This window comes from Procambarus clarkii, chromosome 2 (assembly GCF_040958095.1).
Source record: "Procambarus clarkii isolate CNS0578487 chromosome 2, FALCON_Pclarkii_2.0, whole genome shotgun sequence".
Taxonomy (NCBI): Eukaryota; Metazoa; Arthropoda; class Malacostraca; order Decapoda; family Cambaridae; genus Procambarus; species Procambarus clarkii.
Genome location: NC_091151.1, coordinates 34,583,216 through 34,601,640, shown reverse-complemented (window position 1 = coordinate 34,601,640; position 18,425 = coordinate 34,583,216). Strand labels below are relative to the sequence as shown.

General features: G+C 43.4%; 1 protein-coding gene across 4 annotated transcripts in view; it reads right to left on the bottom strand.

Moving 5' to 3' along the window:
* LOC123748174 (metalloreductase STEAP4-like) overlaps positions 1–18,425 on the bottom strand; it is a 293,870-nt gene that overhangs the window by 14,830 nt on the left and 260,615 nt on the right. For all 4 annotated transcript variants that reach the window (XM_069324221.1, XM_069324217.1, XM_069324222.1 and 1 more), the window contains one exon: positions 12,503–12,578. In XM_069324221.1, coding sequence (XP_069180322.1) covers positions 12,503–12,578 — 76 coding nt within the window. The remainder of the gene's footprint in view (positions 1–12,502; positions 12,579–18,425) is intronic.

Genomic DNA, 18,425 nt, shown 5'->3' with positions numbered 1-18,425 from the left:
TGTGTGTGTGTGTGTGTGTGTGTGTGTGTGTGTGTGTGTGTGTGTGTGTGTGTGTGTGTGTGTGTGTGTGTGTGATTGTGTGTGTGTGTGTGTGTGTGTGTGTGTGTGTGTGTGTGTGTGTGTGTGTGTGTGTGTGTGTGTGTGTGTGTGTATGTGTGTGTGTGTGTGTGTGTGTGTGTGTACTCACCTAGTTTTGATTAAAGGGGTTGAGCTCTGACTCTTTGGTCCCGCCTCTTCAACCGTCAATCAACAGGTGTACAGGTTCCTGAGCCTATTGGGCTCTATCATATCTACACTTGAAACTATGTATGGAGTCAGTCTCCACTACATCACTTCCTAATGCATTCCATTTGTCAACCACTCTGACACCAAAAAAGTCCTTTCTAATATCTCTGTGGCTCATTTGGGCACTCAGTTTCCACCTGTGTCCCCTTGTGCGTGTGCTCCTAGTGTTAAATAGCCTGTCTTTATCAACCGTATCAATTCCCTTCAGAATCTTGAATGTGGTGATCATATCCCCCCTAACTCTTCTGTCTTCCAGCGAAGTGAGGTTTAATTCCTGTAGTCTCTCCTCGTAGCTCATACCTCTCAGCTCGGGTTACTAGTCTGGTGGCAAACCTTTGAACCTTTTCCAGTTTAGTCTTATCCTTGACTAGATATGGACTCCATGCTGGGGCTGCATACTCCAGGATTGGCCTGACATATGTGGTATACAAAGTTCTGAATGATTCTTTACACAAGTTTCTGAATGCCGTTCGTATGTTGGCCGGCCTGGCATATGCCGCTGATGTTATCCTCTTGATATGTGCTGCAGGAGACAGGTCTGGTGTGATATCAACCCCCAAGTCTTTTTCTTTCTCTGACTCCTGAAGAATTTCCTCTCCCAGATGATACCTTGTATCTGGCCTCCTGTTCCCTACACCTATCTTCATTGCATTACATTTGGTTGGGTTAAACTCTAACAACCATTTGTTCGACCATTCCTTCAGCTTATCTAGGTCTCCTTGACGCCTCAAACAGTCCTCTTCTGTTTTAATCCTTCTCATAATTTTGGCATCGTCCGCAAACATTTGAGAGAAATGAATCGATACCCTCCGGGAGATCATTTACATATATCAGATACAAGATAGGACCGCAACAGAGCCCTGTGGGACTCCACTGATGACTTCACGCCAATCGGAGGTCTCACCCCTCACCTGTAACTCTCTGCTTCCTATTGCTAAGGTACTCCCTTATCCACTGGAGCACCTTACCAGCTACACCTACCTGTCTCTCCAGCTTATGTACCAGCCTCTAATGCGGTATTGTGTCAAAGGCTTTCCGACAATCCAAGAAAATGCAGTCCGCCCAGGCCTCTCTTTCTTGCTTAATCTTTGTCACCTGGTCGTAGAACTTCTATTAGGCCAGTCAGGCAAGATTTACCCTCCCTGAACCCATGTTGGACGATTTGTCACGAAGTCCCTTCCCTCCAGATGTGTTACCAGGTTTTTTCTCACGATCTTCTCCATCACCTTGCATGGTATACAAGTCAAGGACACTGGCCTGTAGTTCAGTGCCTCTTCCCTGTCGCCCTTTTTGTATATTGGGATCCACATTCGCCTGTCTTCCATATTTCTGGTAGGTACTCCTGTCTCCAGTGACTTTACTATACAGCTATGGAGAGTGGCAAGCAAAGTGCCTCTGCACACTCTTTCAGTATCCATGGTGAGATCCCGTCTGAACCAACAGCCTTTCTAACATCCAGATCCAGCAGGTGTCTCTTGACCTCCTCTCTCGTAATTTCGAACTCTTCCAAGGCCGCCTGGTTTACCTCCTTTTCTCCTAGCACAGTGACCTCACCTTGTTCTATTGTGAAGACCTCCTGGAACCTCTTGTTGAGTTCCTCACACACCTCTCTGTCATTCTCTGTATACCTGTCCCTCGCTTGTTCTAAGTTTCAATACCTGTTCTTTCACTGTTGTTTTCCTTCTGATGTGACTGTGGAGTAGCTTTGGTTCGGTCTTGGCTTTGTTTGCTATATCATTTTCAAAAACTTTCTGTGCTTCTCTTCTCACCCTGACGTACTCATTCCTGGTTCTCTGGTATCTCTCTCTGCTTTCTGGTGTTCTGTTATTCCGGAAGTTCCTCCACGCCCTTTTGTTCAGTTTCTTCACTTCCATACATGCCCTATTATATATGGATTCTTCTGTTGCTTCTCGGATTTTTTCCTTTGGGCCGGGATGAACCTGTTTACTGCCTCCTGATACTTTTGGGTAACATAGTCCATCATACCCTGTACAGTCTTATCTCTGAGGTCTGTGTCCCAAGGTATTTCACTTAGGAAACTTCTCATCTGTTCATAATTCCCCTTTCGGTATGCCAGCCTGTTGATTCCTAGTTCTCTTTTGGGGGAGATAATTCCTAGCTCTACCAGGTACTCAAAGTTCAATACACTGTGGTCACTCATTCCCAAGAGCGCTTCCATCTTAACTTCCCTTATATCCCACTCATTTAGGGTAAATATCAAATCAAGCATTGCTGGTTCATCTTCTCCGCTCATTCTTGTTGGTTCTTTGATGAGCTGGCTTAGAAAGTTTCTTGTTGCCACATCCAGCAGCTTAGCTCTCCATGTTTCTGGTCCTCCATGCAGGTCTCTGTTCTCCCAATCTTTCTTCCCATGGTTGAATTCTCCCATAATTAGTAGTCCAGATCCATTCATGCTAGCAACAGAAGCTGTTCTTTCTATTATGTTAATGGTGGCCATGTTGTTTCTATCATATTCCTGTCTAGGTCTTCTGTCAATTGGTGGTGGATTATATATGATTACGACTATAATTTTTTCCCTCCATTTGTTATGGTACCTGCTATGTAGTCACTGAAACCTTCAATGCCCTGAATAACCATCTCCTCAAAATCCCAGCCTTTTCTTACCAACAGAGCTACACCACCCCCACCTCTTCCTTCCCTCTCTTTCCTCATAACATAATAATCCTGTGGGAACACTGCGTTTGTTATCGTTTTCGTTAGCTTTGCTTCTGTGAGGGCTATTATGTCTGGGTTTTCCTCTAGTACCTGTTCTCCAAGCTCATTTGCTTTATTTGTAATTCCATCTATAGTTAGTGTACATTGCTTTGAGGCTCACTTTCTTCTGTCCCTTCTCAAATCGCCTCCTTGGTGAGTGTTCTGCTGGTAGGCGGAAGCTGTTCCATGGGTGTGAGGACCTGTGAGGTGGATAACAGGGTCTCAGAGGATACTGGGATGAGGGGCGGGGGATCCAGTGAAGGGGGCATGGACAGGGAGGGTATAGGGTGAAAGGGGAGGGAGGACGGGAAGGAAAAGGGGGGAGGGAGGAACTCGGCGGGAGGAGGGGAGGGGTAGAAGGGTGGGGGGGAGGTAGATTTGGCTGAACATTTGAGTGGGGGCAGGGAGGGTTTGGGGTAGGGGGATTTTCAATGAAGAGGAGGGTGGCGGGGTTGTCCTCCCCTCTGGTGCTACTGGGTAGCTGGTTGTGGGTTCCCTCCTCGCCTCTGGGGGTGTTGTGTTGAGAGCTGTGACTTCCTGGTTTTCCCCTCTCGCCCTGCACCTCTTCCTTGCTTCTGTTGTCACGGCTCTCTCCTCCCTTGTCATGTCTCTCTGGAGGAATACAGTTTTGAATTTTTCAATGTTTTTCAGGGAGCTCTTCCTTGATAGAATCTTCTCCTTTGTGCTCTCGTTTGCAAACACTATCTTTATCATTCGGTCTCGGTCTTTGTTGTACCAACCTAGCCTGAAAACCTTCTCAATGCTATGCTCAGCCCCTTCCATGTCTAGTGCCTTTAGTACTTCATTCACTGCTGCTTTGTCCTTGACATTCCACTCTGTCCTATTAGAGCCTTCCTGCTCTTTAATACCCACAGCAACCACTGATCTGTTCCTTTCCAGCAGTTGGCTAGTGGAGCATAATGCCTCCTGTAAGGTGGCTGCTTTCATGACCACCTCCATCACTGCAGTCATTACTTTTTTATTTTTTATTTATTGTTTTATATATTTTTAGGTATTTTTTTTAGTATTTCTACAAATGTTGCTTTTATTGTGGCATTCTTCATCAAAAAAACTATTACCACCTTCTCCCTAGGATGATTTTCTGAGTCTCAGCCTCGATACCATTCTCTTTGAGGGCTCTAATCTCCTCCTTTGCTGCTGTCAGCTCTCTTTTCAGGTTGCTTATTTCGTTCTTCATTTCCTGCATCATTTCTTGCATCTCACTCTTGATGTACTCCAGAAACTGGGCGAACATTTACTTCATTTCGTCACCTTGACTTTTCACTGTTCCCCTGGTACCTCTGGCTGTCATGCTTGCCCCTATTCCTATAGGTGTGCCGTGATAGGATTTGTCAGGAGGGCAGAGCGGGATGGGGGAGGGAGGGAGGGAGGGAGAGAGAAGAGAGAGAGAGAGAGAGAGAGAGAGAGAGAGAGAGAGAGAGAGAGAGAGAGAGAGAGAGAGAGAGAGAGAGAGAGAGAGAGAGAGAGAGAGAGAGAGAGAGAATGAGAGAGAGAGAGAGAGAGAGAGAAGAGAGAGAGAAAGAGAGAGAGAGAAAGGGAGTGATAAAGGGAGAGATAAATGGGTGGGTGGGGGCGATCCGACCCTTCCACTGAAGTGAGAAGAGAGTAGATGGGGAGGGGGGGAGAAGATGGAGAGAGAGGAGGGAGGGAGAGAGAGTGGGAGGAGAGAGGGAGAGAGAGGAGAAGGAGAGAGATGGGGTGAGGGAGAGACGGGGTGAGGGAGAGAGGGGGGAGGTGTGTGTGTGTGTGTGTGTGTGTTTGTTTGTGTGGGTGCTCACCTAATTGTACTCACCTAGTTTTGCTTGCGGGGGGGTTGAGCTTTGGTTGTTTGGTCCCACCTCTCAACCGTCAATCAACTGGTGTACAGATTCCTGAGCCTACTGGGCTCTATCATATCTACATTTGAAACTGTGTATGGAGTCATCCTCCACCACATCACTTCCTAATGCGTTCCATCTGTTAGCTACTCTGAGACTGAAAAAATATTTTTATTATTTTTGTGGCTCATTTGGGTACTAAGTTTCCACCTGTGTCCCCTTATTCGTGTCCCTCCCGTGCTAAAGAATTTGTCTTTGTTCACCCTGTCAATTCCCCTGAGAATTTGGTAGGTGGTTATACCCGCTACTCCTCTGTTTTCCCAAGGACGTGAGTTTCAGCTCCTTTAGCCATTCTTAGTAGCTCATATCTCTCAGTTCCGGGACGAGTCTGGTGGCTATGGATTCCAGACTGGAGCTGCATATTCTAGGATGGGTCTGATATAAATGGTAAACATGTTCCTGAACGATTTGTTTCTCAAGTTTCTAAAGGCAATTCTTACGTTGGCAAACTAGCTTATGCTGCTGATGATATCTTTTGATGTGGTCATCTGATGGCAGGTTCACTGTGATATCAACCCCCAGAATCTTTATCTCTATTTAACTCTTGTAGAATTTCACCTCCCAGATGGTGCCATGTGTTCAGCCTTCTGCTCCTTTCGCCTAATTTCATTACTTTTCACTTTATTGGGTAAAGTGTAACTTTAGTAGCCACTTTCTAGACCATTCCTCCAGTTGGTCCAGGTCGTCCTGTAGTCTCTGTTTATCTTCACCTTTCTTGATTCTTCTCATAATTTTTGCATCATCAGCAAACATTAAGAGGAATGAGTCAACTCGTTTGTGCGTGTACTCACCTAGTTTTTGCTTGCGGGGGTTGAGCTCTGGCGCTTTGGTCCCGCTTCTCAACCGTCAATCAACAGGTGTACAGGTTCCTGATGCCTATTGGGCTCTATCATATCTACACTTGAAACTGTGTATGGAGCCAACCTCCACCATATCACTTCCTAATGCATTCCATTTGACAACCACTCTGACACTAAAAAAGTTCTTTCTAATAACTCTGTGGCTCATTTGGGCACTCAGTTTCCACCTGTGTCCCCTAGTGCGTATGTCCCTTGTGTTAAATAGCCTGTCTTTATCAATCCTGTCGATTCCCTTGAGAATTTTGAGTGTGGTGATCATGTCCCCCTAACTCTTCTGTCTTCCAACGAAGTGAGGTTTAATTCCCGTATTCTCTCCTCGTAGCTCATACCTCTCACCGTCGGGTTCTAGTCTGGTGGCAAACCTTTGAACCTTTTCCAGTTTAGCCTTATGCTTGACTAGATATGGACTCCATGCTTGAGCCGCATACTCCAGGATTGATCTGACATATTTGTTATACAAAGTTCTGAAGGATTCCTTACACAAGTTTCTAAAGGCCGTTCTTATGTTAGCCAACCTGCCATATGCCGCCGATGTTATCCTCTTGATATGACCTTCAGGGGCCAGGTCATGGTGTGATATCAAACCCCAGGTCTTTTTCTCTCTCTGACTCTTGAAGTATTTCATCTCCCAAATGATACCTTGTATCTGAACTCTTGCTCCCTACACCTATCTTAATTACATTGCATTTGCTTGGGCTAAACTCTAACAACCATTTGTTCGATCATTCCTGCAGCTTGTCCTGGTCTTCTTGAAGCCTCAAGCTGTCCTCTGTCTTAATCCTTCTCATAATTTTGGCGTCGTCAGCAAACATTGAGAGGAATGAGTCTATACCCTCTTGGAGATCATTTACGTATATCAGAAACAGGATATATCCGAGTACAGAGCCCTGTGGGACTCCACTGGTGACATCACGCCATTTTGAGGTCTCACCCCTCACTATAACTCTCTGCTTCCTATTGCTTAGGTATTCCCTTATCCACTGGAGCGCCCTACCAGTTACTCCCTGCCTATTTCTCCAGCTTATGCATCAACCTTTTATGGGGTACTGTGTCAAAGGCATTCTGACAGTACAAAAAATGCTGTCCGCCCATCGTTCTCTTTCTTGCTTAATTTTTGTCACCTTATTGTAGAATTCTGTCAAGCCTGTAGGCAAGATTTACCCTCCCTGAACCCATGTTGATGGGATTGTCACAAAGTCTCTTCTCTCCAGATGTGTTACTAGGTTTTTTCTCACAATCTTCTCCATCACCTTGCATGGTATACAAGTTAAGGACACTGGCCTCTAGTTCAGTGCCTCTTGTCTTTCACCCTTTTTGTATATTGGGACTACATTAACAGTCTTCCATATTTTTGGTAGGTCTCCCGTTTCCAGTGACCTACTATACACTATGGAGAGTGAGAAGCAAAGTGCTCCTGCACACTCTTTCAGTACCCGTGGTGAGATTCCGTCTGGCCCAACAGCTTTTCTCACGTCCAGCTCCAATAGGCGCTTCTTGACCTTATCATCTTGTAATTTCGAACCTTTCCAAGGTCACCTGGTTTGCTGCCACCTCTCCTTGCGCCGTGACTTCTCCCTGTTCTATTGTAAAGACCTCCTGGAACCTTTTGTTGAGTTCTTCACACACCTCTTTGTCATTCTCTCTGTACCTGTCCTCGCCCATCCTAAGTTTCATCACTTGTTCTTTTACTGTTGTCTTCCTCCTGATGTAACTGTGTAGTAGGTTTGGTTTGGTCTTGGCTTTATTAGCTATACCATTTTCATACCTTTTCTCAGTTGCTCTTCTCACACTAACGTACTCGTTCCTGGTCCTCTGGTATCTCTCTCTACTTTCTGGTGTTCTGTTATTAAGGAAGTTCCTCCATGCCCTTTTGTTCAGCGCCTTTGCTTTCATACATTCCCTATTAAACCACGGATTCTTCTTTTGCTTCTCTGTTTATTCCTGTCGGGCTCGGACAAACCTGCTTACAGCCTCCTGACACTTTTGGGTGACATAGTCCATCATGTCTTGTACGGACTTGGTTCTGAGTTCTGTGTACCAATGTATATTCCTTAGGAATTTATTCATCTCCTCATAGTTTCCCTTTCGGTATGCCAGACCTTTGTTTCCCAGTTTTTTTGGGGGGGTGATAATTCCTAGCTCAACCAGGTACTCAAAGTTCAATACACTATTATCACTCATTCCCAAGGAGGCTTTCAACTTAAATTCCTTTATATCTGACTCATTTAGGGTAAATATCATATCAAGCAAGGCTGGTTCATCCCCTCCTCTCATTCTTGTCGGTCCCTTGATGTGTTGACTTAGAAAGTTTCTTGTTGCCACATCCAGCAGCTTAGCTCTCCATGTGTCTGGGCCTCCATGTGGGTCTCTGTTCCCCCAATCTATCTTCCCATGGTTGATGTCTCCCATGATTAGTAGTCTGGATCCGTTCCTGCTAGCCACAGAAGCTGCTCTCTCTATTATATTGATGGTGGCCAGGTTGTTTCTATCATATTCCTGTCTGGGTCTTCTGTCATTCGGTGGGGGGTTATATATGACTACTACTTATAATTTTCTGTCCTCCAGTTGCTATGGTGCCTGATATGTAGTCACTGAAACCTTCACAGTTCTGAATTACTATCTCTTCAAAACTCCAACCTTCTCTTAATAGCAATGCTACACCACCTCCTCCTCTCCCTTCTCTCTCTTTCCTCACTTCATAGTAGCCCTGTGGAAACACTGCGTTTGATATGGTTTTCGTTAGCTTTGTTTCTGTGAGTGCTATTATGTCTGGGTTATCTTCTTGTGCCCATTCTCCGAGTTCACTTGTTTTATTTGAAATTCCATCTATGTTAGTGTACATTGTCTTGAAGCTCACTTTCTTCTGTTCATATTCATGTCCCTTTCTTGGCAAGCATTCTGTTGGTGTGGGAAGCTGTTCCTTGGGTGAGAAGATCTGTGAGGTGGTTTGCAGGGTCTCAGAGGATTTTGGGGTGGGGGGTGGGGGTTTAAGGGAAGGGGGGACAGGCACGGTGTGGGTTAAGGAGAAAGAGGGGACATGGAGGATATGGGGGGGTGAGGAGAGATAGGGAGGGTATGGGATGAAGGAGGGAGGGGGACAGGGGGGGAAGGTGGGAGGGGGAACATGATGGGAATGGGGGAGGGGTGACAGGGTCAGAATGGGGTGGGGGGGGGAGGGAGGAGTTGGGTGAGCATTTGGGTGGGGGCAGGTAGGGTGAGGGGATGGGAGGGTTTCTATGCAGAGGAGGGTGGTGGTGTTGCTCTCTCCTCTGGTGTTGCTGGGATGCTGGTTGTGGGTTCCCCTCTTGTCTCTGAGACTGTTGTGTTGGGGGCTGTGATTTCCTGGTTTACGCCTCTCTCCCTGCACTTCCTCCTTGCCTCTGCTGCCCTTGCTCTCTCCTCCTGTGTGTTTGTGTGTGTGTGTTTGTGTACTTACCCATTAGTGTCTACAGGGTAGTGAGGTCTTGCTGTTTATGCCCCGCCTACTAACTTTGTACCTGTTGTGTTACAAATTAACTACTCTGACTTTCAAGTTGTATGTCAAATCAGGCCTTGAAGTTGTTGATGGAGATGGCTTCCACAACTTCCTCTAAAAGAACATTCCATTTGCTAACTACACGTACAGGGTAGGCGTATATTCTTACGTCCCTTCAGCTCATTTGTTTTTGTAGCCTAAACCTGTGTCCTCTTGTTCTGCTTTTTCTCAGTCTGAAGAGATTATCTTACGTCCGCGAGATCTATTCATTTCAGTAACTTGAAAGTTGTGATCTTATCCCATTCAGCTCCTTCTATCCTTTAGCATCGTGAGATCTAGTTCCATTAGTGTATGTTCGTAGCATAGCACTCTTAGCTCTGGCACTAATCTCCTTGTAAACATCTGTACTTTTTCTATTTTGGCTTCGTTTCACAAGCTGCGAATTCCATGCCGGTGATCTGTGCAACCAATATTCTAATATTGGTTGCACAAATATTGTGAAGATTGCTATAAAATAGAACTGATTCATGTTCCTAAGCGATGTTCTTGTATTTGACAACGTCCCATATGCTGCCGATGTTACCCTATTTTTGTTTGCCTCTGGTGTAAGTGTCTTATATAATTATAACCACTCCCAGACCCCTTCTCTCTTTCTGATTTCTGTAACTGTCATACCCTTATGCTGTAGATGTCTTCTGACCTCCTCTTACTTTCCCATCCACATTTCCTTACACTTGTTTGGGTAATGACTAATGACTCTACTCTAGCAGCCATTTGTCTGACCACTCCTAGAGTTTGTGATGGTCCTCCTGTAACTTTCTGCATTCATCATCTGTTTTCACGTTCTTCGTCTACTTTGCATCATATGCAAATATTGAAATCTCTGATTCACTCCCTCGGGCAGGTCGTTCACATAAATTAGGACCAGCAGTGGTTCGAGAACAGAGCCATGTGGGACCCAACTTCTGACATTCCTCCAGCTGTAAACCTCCTCTCTGACTGTGACTCTTTGCATTCTGTCCTTCAGATACTCTCCTACCCAGTTTGGTGTTTTCCCAGTTATCACATCCTGCTTCTTCATCTTGTACAACAGTCTTACATGGGAAACAGTATCAAATGCCTTTTGACAATCTAGAAAATACAATCTATCCAGCCTTCCTTTTCCTCACTAATTTTAGTAACCTTGGCATAAAGCTCAATCAAATTTTTCAAGCACGATTTTCCATTTCTAAATTCCATGCAGATTTTTTGTCACAAAGTCGATCCTTCAAGATGCTCCACCATTCTCGACTTGATTATTTTCCCCGGCACTTTACAAGGAATTTTTGTCAATGATACTGGCCTGTAGTCTAGTGCCTCTATTCTATCCCACGTTTTTTGAATATTGGGACTAAATTTACCTTTGTCCAGTCATCTGGGAGACTTCCTGTCACCAGGATTTTATTAAAAAATGCAGACAATGCGTGCATCTGCAGTGATCCTCTGCAGCCTTATGAGATTAGGTCTGGCTCCATTGATTTTCTTCCACCTAATTCCCTCGGGATTTTAATTTTACCTCTTCTACCATGACTACAATGCCATCCAGTATTTATTCTGGCCTTTCATCTTGCAACAATGGTCTCCATGCTGGTTCTAGTGTAAAGACTTCCTGAAATCTTTTGTTGGGTTCCTCGCATACCTCCTTATCATTCTCTGTGAGAAGTCTTCCTTGTTCCCTCAATCTGAGTACATGTTCTCTCTCTGTAGATTTCTCCATATATCGCTATAAAACAGCTTTCGTTGTTCCTTAGCTTTTGAAGCAATGTCGTTTTCATATTGTCTTTTGGCATTTCACCTGATTCGGGTGTTTTTATTCCTTGTTCTCTTTAGTGCCTAAATATTGTTCTGTTTTCCCATTTATCTTAATTTCGGTATTTTTTCCAGTTTCTTGCAATTTCTTTAGCCTCCTTGCAACGCCTATTGAACCAGGGGTATACTTTATTTTGTTTTCATCCACTACCTTCTTGAGTGGTATGACCAGTTCCGTGGCATCGAAACATTTCCGAGCAATGAGTTCCATCATCTTGTTTGCTGTCTTCCCTTCCATTTCTATATCCCATTGTATTTCTGCAGAATGACACGCATCCCATCGTAGTCCCCACGTCTGTAATATCTCTCTTCTTCTTTAATTGGTTTCTTTGTGTAGCCAATTCCTTCAGCTTCACTAAGTATTAAAGCCTGACAGTGCAGTGGTCACTAGCTTCTAGAGACATCTCATGCTCTATTTATTCAACATGAGCTTCATTTTGGGAAAACACCAAGTCCAGTGTTTCTGGTAGATCTTCTCTCACTCTTGTTGTTTCTGTGACATGTTGATTTAAGAAATGTTTGCAATGTCTATCAGTTTTGCTCTCCATGTCTCATCAGCCCCACGTGGTTCTTTATTTATCCAGTCCATTTCCCTGAGGTTGAAGTCCCACAGTATTAAGATATTAGCTCCAGTTTCCCTTGCTTCTATGGCTGCTGTTTCACACGCCTCTACCTATTCCTATTGCATCTGTCGTATTCTTCACTTGGCCTTCTATTGTTTGGTGGGGAGAATGTAAATCACTGCTACCACTAGCTTCACCCCTCTCACTGTTGTTATCCCTAGTATATGCTCTTGCTAGTCAACTCCCTCTGTTATTTTTGTTTTTTCAAAGCCCCAGTGTAGCTGTAACAAGAGAGCTACACCATTACCCCCTCTGTGGTCCCTATCTATCCTTATTACATGATACCCTCTTGGGAAGATTACATTTCCTATAACGCTTATTAGTTTCGTTTCATTTTTTGCGATCATGTACGGTTGTACCTCTGCTACTCTTTCCTGTAATTATTCCTTTCATAGAAATTCCATCTGCATTTGTGAACATGTCTTATGCTACTCATGAAAGTTTGGCTGTGTTCGTTTTCCCAGACGAGTATTTGTTCATGCGGCTGCATTTCCATATCTGTTTGAGGAAGTGGGGGACTAATTACTAGCGGGGACTAGGGACTAGGTGGACTAGTTACTCTTGCCTACTCAATGTGTAAATGCCTCATAGGGTTGAAAAAGTATTGAAATATACTACTGTAGAAATCTCTCTTGAGTAGAATTTATGTTATTTAATTTAATTCTATTTATCCCCTTATTTACCATGTGTCTCAATCAGGCTCTGGTAAGATGCATATTGTTACTGATCTCTCCCTCTCCAGCTGTGTGTATGTGAATGTCACTTACCTCTTTGTCCCTTCGATGATCTACCACTTACCACAGGCAACATAGGTGGGGCCTCTCCAACCATCTGAGACACTGTACAGTTCACCTCTGGCTAACATAGCTAGAACCTGAAAATAAATAAGTAAATTTATTTATAAGTATATATATATATATATATATATATATATATATATATATATATATATATATATATATATATATATATATATACACAACTTTAGAACACTTTCCCACCAGGAGACTCGAACCCTAGCCAGCACAGAAGCCTTCCAGCAACTGGCATAACAGGTACGCCTTAACCCTCTCCACCACCTGCTCAGACCCTTAAAAGAGATGGTAATTTCGGAGTATTTAAATACCACAAAGATCACCACCTCCCAAGAGCACTAGAGCAAGTGAGGGGTCATTTAGACGTTAATTTCATCAAGTCCCTGTTAATATGGGAAGACACAGTGTCTATGCTTAAGGCACAACTCTCCTAAACACGAGAGTCAAGTATACAACTTTAGAACACTTTCTCACCAGGAGACTCGAACCCTAGCCAGCACAGAAGCCTTCCAGCAACTGGCATAACAGGTACGCCTTAACCCTCTCCACCACCTGCTCAGACCCTTAAAAGAGATGGTAATTTCGGAGTATTTAAATACCACAAAGATCACCACCTCCCAAGAGCACTAGAGCAAGTGAGGGGTCATTTAGACGTTAATTTCATCAAGTCCCTGTTAATATGGGAAGACACAGTGTCTATGCTTAAGGCACAACTCTCCTAAACACGAGAGTCAAGTATACAACTTTAGAACACTTTCCCACCAGGAGACTCGAACCCTAGCCAGCACAGAAGCCTTCCAGCAACTGGCATAACAGGTACGCCTTAACCCTCTCCACCACCTGCTCAGACCCTTAAAAGAGATGGTAATTTCGGAGTATTTAAATACCACAAAGATCACCACCTCCCAAGAGCACTAGAGCAAGTGAGGGGTCATTTAGACGTTAATTTCATCAAGTCCCTGTTAATATGGGAAGACACAGTGTCTATGCTTAAGGCACAACTCTCCTAAACACGAGAGTCAAGTATACAACTTTAGAACACTTTCCCACCAGGAGACTCGAACCCTAGCCAGCACAGAAGCCTTCCAGCAACTGGCATAACAGGTACGTCTTAACCCTCTCCACCACCTGCTCAGACCCTTAAAAGAGATGGTAATTTCGGAGTATTTAAATACCACAAAGATCACCACCTCCCAAGAGCACTAGAGCAAGTGAGGGGTCATTTAGACGTTAATTTCATCAAGTCCCTGTTAATATGGGAAGACACAGTGTCTATGCTTAAGGCACAACTCTCCTAAACACGAGAGTCAAGTATACAACTTTAGAACACTTTCCCACCAGGAGACTCGAACCCTAGCCAGCACAGAAGCCTTCCAGCAACTGGCATAACAGGTACGCCTTAACCCTCTCCACCACCTGCTCAGACCCTTAAAAGAGATGGTAATTTCGGAGTATTTAAATACCACAAAGATCACCACCTCCCAAGAGCACTAGAGCAAGTGAAGGGTCATTTAGACGTTAATTTCATCAAGTCCCTGTTAATATGGGAAGACACAGTGTCTATGCTTAAGGCACAACTCTCCTAAACACGAGAGTCAAGTATACAACTTTAGAACACTTTCCCACCAGGAGACTCGAACCCTAGCCAGCACAGAAGCCTTCCAGCAACTGGCATAACAGGTACGCCTTAACCCTCTCCACCACCTGCTCAGACCCTTAAAAGAGATGGTAATTTCGGAGTATTTAAATACCACAAAGATCACCACCTCCCAAGAGCACTAGAGCAAGTGAGGGGTCATTTAGACGTTAATTTCATCAAGTCCCTGTTAATATGGGAAGACACAGTGTCTATGCTTAAGGCACAACTCTCCTAAACACGAGAGTCAAGTATACAACTTTAGAACACTTTCCCACAAGGAGACTCGAACCCTAGCCAGCACAGAAGCCTTCCAGCAACTGGCATAACAGGTACGCCTTAACCCTCTCCACCACCTGCTCAGACCCTTAAAAGAGATGGTAATTTCGGAGTATTTAAATACCACAAAGATCACCACCTCCCAAGAGCACTAGAGCAAGTGAGGGGTCATTTAGACGTTAATTTCATCAAGTCCCTGTTAATATGGGAAGACACAGTGTCTATGCTTAAGGCACAACTCTCCTAAACACGAGAGTCAAGTATACAACTTTAGAACACTTTCCCACCAGGAGACTCGAACCCTAGCCAGCACAGAATCCTTCCAGCAACTGGCATAACAGGTACGCCTTAACCCTCTCCACCACCTGCTCAGACCCTTAAAAGAGATGGTAATTTCGGAGTATTTAAATACCACAAAGATCACCACCTCCCAAGAGCACTAGAGCAAGTGAGGGGTCATTTAGACATTAATTTCATCAAGTCCCTGTTAATATGGGAAGACACAGTGTCTATGCTTAAGGCACAACTCTCCTAAACACGAGAGTCAAGTATACAACTTTAGAACACTTTCCCACCAGGAGACTCGAACCCTAGCCAGCACAGAAGCCTTCCAGCAACTGGCATAACAGGTACGCCTTAACCCTCTCCACCACCTGCTCAGACCCTTAAAAGAGATGGTAATTTCGGAGTATTTAAATACCACAAAGATCACCACCTCCCAAGAGCACTAGAGCAAGTGAGGGGTCATTTAGACGTTAATTTCATCAAGTCCCTGTTAATATGGGAAGACACAGTGTCTATGCTTAAGGCACAACTCTCCTAAACACGAGAGTCAAGTATACAACTTTAGAACACTTTCCCACCAGGAGACTCGAACCCTAGCCAGCACAGAAGCCTTCCAGCAACTGGCATAACAGGTACGCCTTAACCCTCTCCACCACCTGCTCAGACCCTTAAAAGAGATGGTAATTTCGGAGTATTTAAATACCACAAAGATCACCACCTCCCAAGAGCACTAGAGCAAGTGAGGGGTCATTTAGACGTTAATTTCATCAAGTCCCTGTTAATATGGGAAGACACAGTGTCTATGCTTAAGGCACAACTCTCCTAAACACGAGAGTCAAGTATACAACTTTAGAACACTTTCCCACAAGGAGACTCGAACCCTAGCCAGCACAGAAGCCTTCCAGCAACTGGCATAACAGGTACGCCTTAACCCTCTCCACCACCTGCTCAGACCCTTAAAAGAGATGGTAATTTCGGAGTATTTAAATACCACAAAGATCACCACCTCCCAAGAGCACTAGAGCAAGTGAGGGGTCATTTAGACGTTAATTTCATCAAGTCCCTGTTAATATGGGAAGACACAGTGTCTATGCTTAAGGCACAACTCTCCTAAACACGAGAGTCAAGTATACAACTTTAGAACACTTTCCCACCAGGAGACTCGAACCCTAGCCAGCACAGAAGCCTTCCAGCAACTGGCATAACAGGTACGCCTTAACCCTCTCCACCACCTGCTCAGACCCTTAAAAGAGATGGTAATTTCGGAGTATTTAAATACCACAAAGATCACCACCTCCCAAGAGCACTAGAGCAAGTGAGGGGTCATTTAGACATTAATTTCATCAAGTCCCTGTTAATATGGGAAGACACAGTGTCTATGCTTAAGGCACAACTCTCCTAAACACGAGAGTCAAGTATACAACTTTAGAACACTTTCCCACCAGGAGACTCGAACCCTAGCCAGCACAGAAGCCTTCCAGCAACTGGCATAACAGGTACGCCTTAACCCTCTCCACCACCTGCTCAGACCCTTAAAAGAGATGGTAATTTCGGAGTATTTAAATACCACAAAGATCACCACCTCCCAAGAGCACTAGAGCAAGTGAGGGGTCATTTAGACGTTAATTTCATCAAGTCCCTGTTAATATGGGAAGACACAGTGTCTATGCTTAAGGCACAACTCTCCTAAACACGAGAGTCAAGTATACAACTTTAGAACACTTTCCCACCAGGAGACTCGAACCCTAGCCAGCACAGAAGCCTTCCAGCAACTGGCATAACAGGTACGCCTTAACCCTCTCCACCACCTGCTCAGACCCTTAAAAGAGATGGAAATTTCGGAGTATTTAAATACCACAAAGATCACCACCTCTCAAGAGCACTAGAGCAAGTGAGGGGTCATTTAGACGTTAATTTCATCAAGTCCCTGTTAATATGGGAAGACACAGTGTCTATGCTTAAGGCACAACTCTCCTAAACACGAGAGTCAAGTATACAACTTTAGAACACTTTCCCACCAGGAGACTCGAACCCTAGCCAGCACAGAAGCCTTCCAGCAACTGGAAGGCTTCCTTCCAGTTGGCATATTTAATAATATATATATATATATATATATATATATATATATATATATATATATATATATATATATATATATATATATATGTATATATATATATATATATATATATATATATATATATATATATATATATATATATAAATATATATATATATATATATATATATATATATATATGTATATATGTGTGTGTGTGTGTGTGTGTGTGTGTGTGTGTGTGTGTGTGTGTGTGTGTGTGTGTGTGTGTGTGTGTGTGTGTGTGTGTGTAAATCACGAAAAATAAACATGTAATTAAAATTGTGACAATGTCAGACCACGGAGCAAGAATTGAAAAACGGAATTTCCTTAAGTAATATATATATATATATATATATATATATATATATATATATATATATATATATATATATATATATATATATATATATATATATATATATATATATATATATATATATGTCGTACCTAATAGCCAGAACTCACTTCTCGGCCTACAATGCAAGGCCCGATTTGCCTAATAAGCCAAGTTTTCCTGAATTTATATATTTTCTCTAATTTTTTTGTTATGAAATGATAAAGCTTCCCATTTCATTATGTATAAGGTCAATTTTTTTTATTGGAGTTAAAATTAACGTAGATATATGACCGAACCTAACCAACCCTACCTAACCTAACCTAACCTATCTTTATAGGTTAGGTTAGGTTAGGTTAGGTAGCCGAAAAAGTTAGGTTAGGTTAGGTTAGGTAGGTTAGGTAGTCGAAAAACAATTAATTCATGAAAACTTGGCTTATTAGGCAAATCGGGCCTTGCATAGTAGGCCGAGAAGTGCGTTCTGGCTACTAGGTGCGACATATATATATATATATATGTATATATATATATATATATATATATATATATATATATATATATATATATATATATATATATATATATATATATATATATATATATATATATATATATATATATATATATGCACAGACTACCCTATTCCAGTAGCTGAAGTTTATAACTTTTTAGACACTCAACCCACCAGGGGACTAATAAGAGTTTTCCCATAAGCCCTGTTGCTTATGCATCGTTTAACGCCTGGAATGAGATGTTGTTGTCTTGCCTATATACTGAGTTTTTTGAGGCTTACAGTCCCCAAGAGGGCATTTAAAGGCATACTACTACTGGAAACTACTCCAAGCTTGTACTAAAGAGGCACCCTTCTTGAGCCCGGATGGACACATGTATAAGCAAGTAGATGGGGTCGCCATGGGTTCTCCCCTAGGTATCCTGTTTGCAAACTTCTACATGGGTACCATCGAGCAAAAAGTCTTAGTCGACATGAACTTGAAACCGGCGATATACTGCAGGTATGTTGACGACATTTTTATACAGGTACCTGATGTCAGACATCTGCAAAAGCTGAAGGAGGTATTTGAGCAGAATTCTGTGTTGCGTTTCACTTACGAGATGGAGAAGGATGGGAAGCTGCCCTTTCTAGATGTAACAGTCATGGAAAGGAGCGGAGTTTTCCACACTGCAGTCTACACTAAGGAAACAAACATAGGAATGTGCCTGAATGCCAACAGTGACTGCCCAGACAGGTACAAGAGTGGTGTTGTTAACGC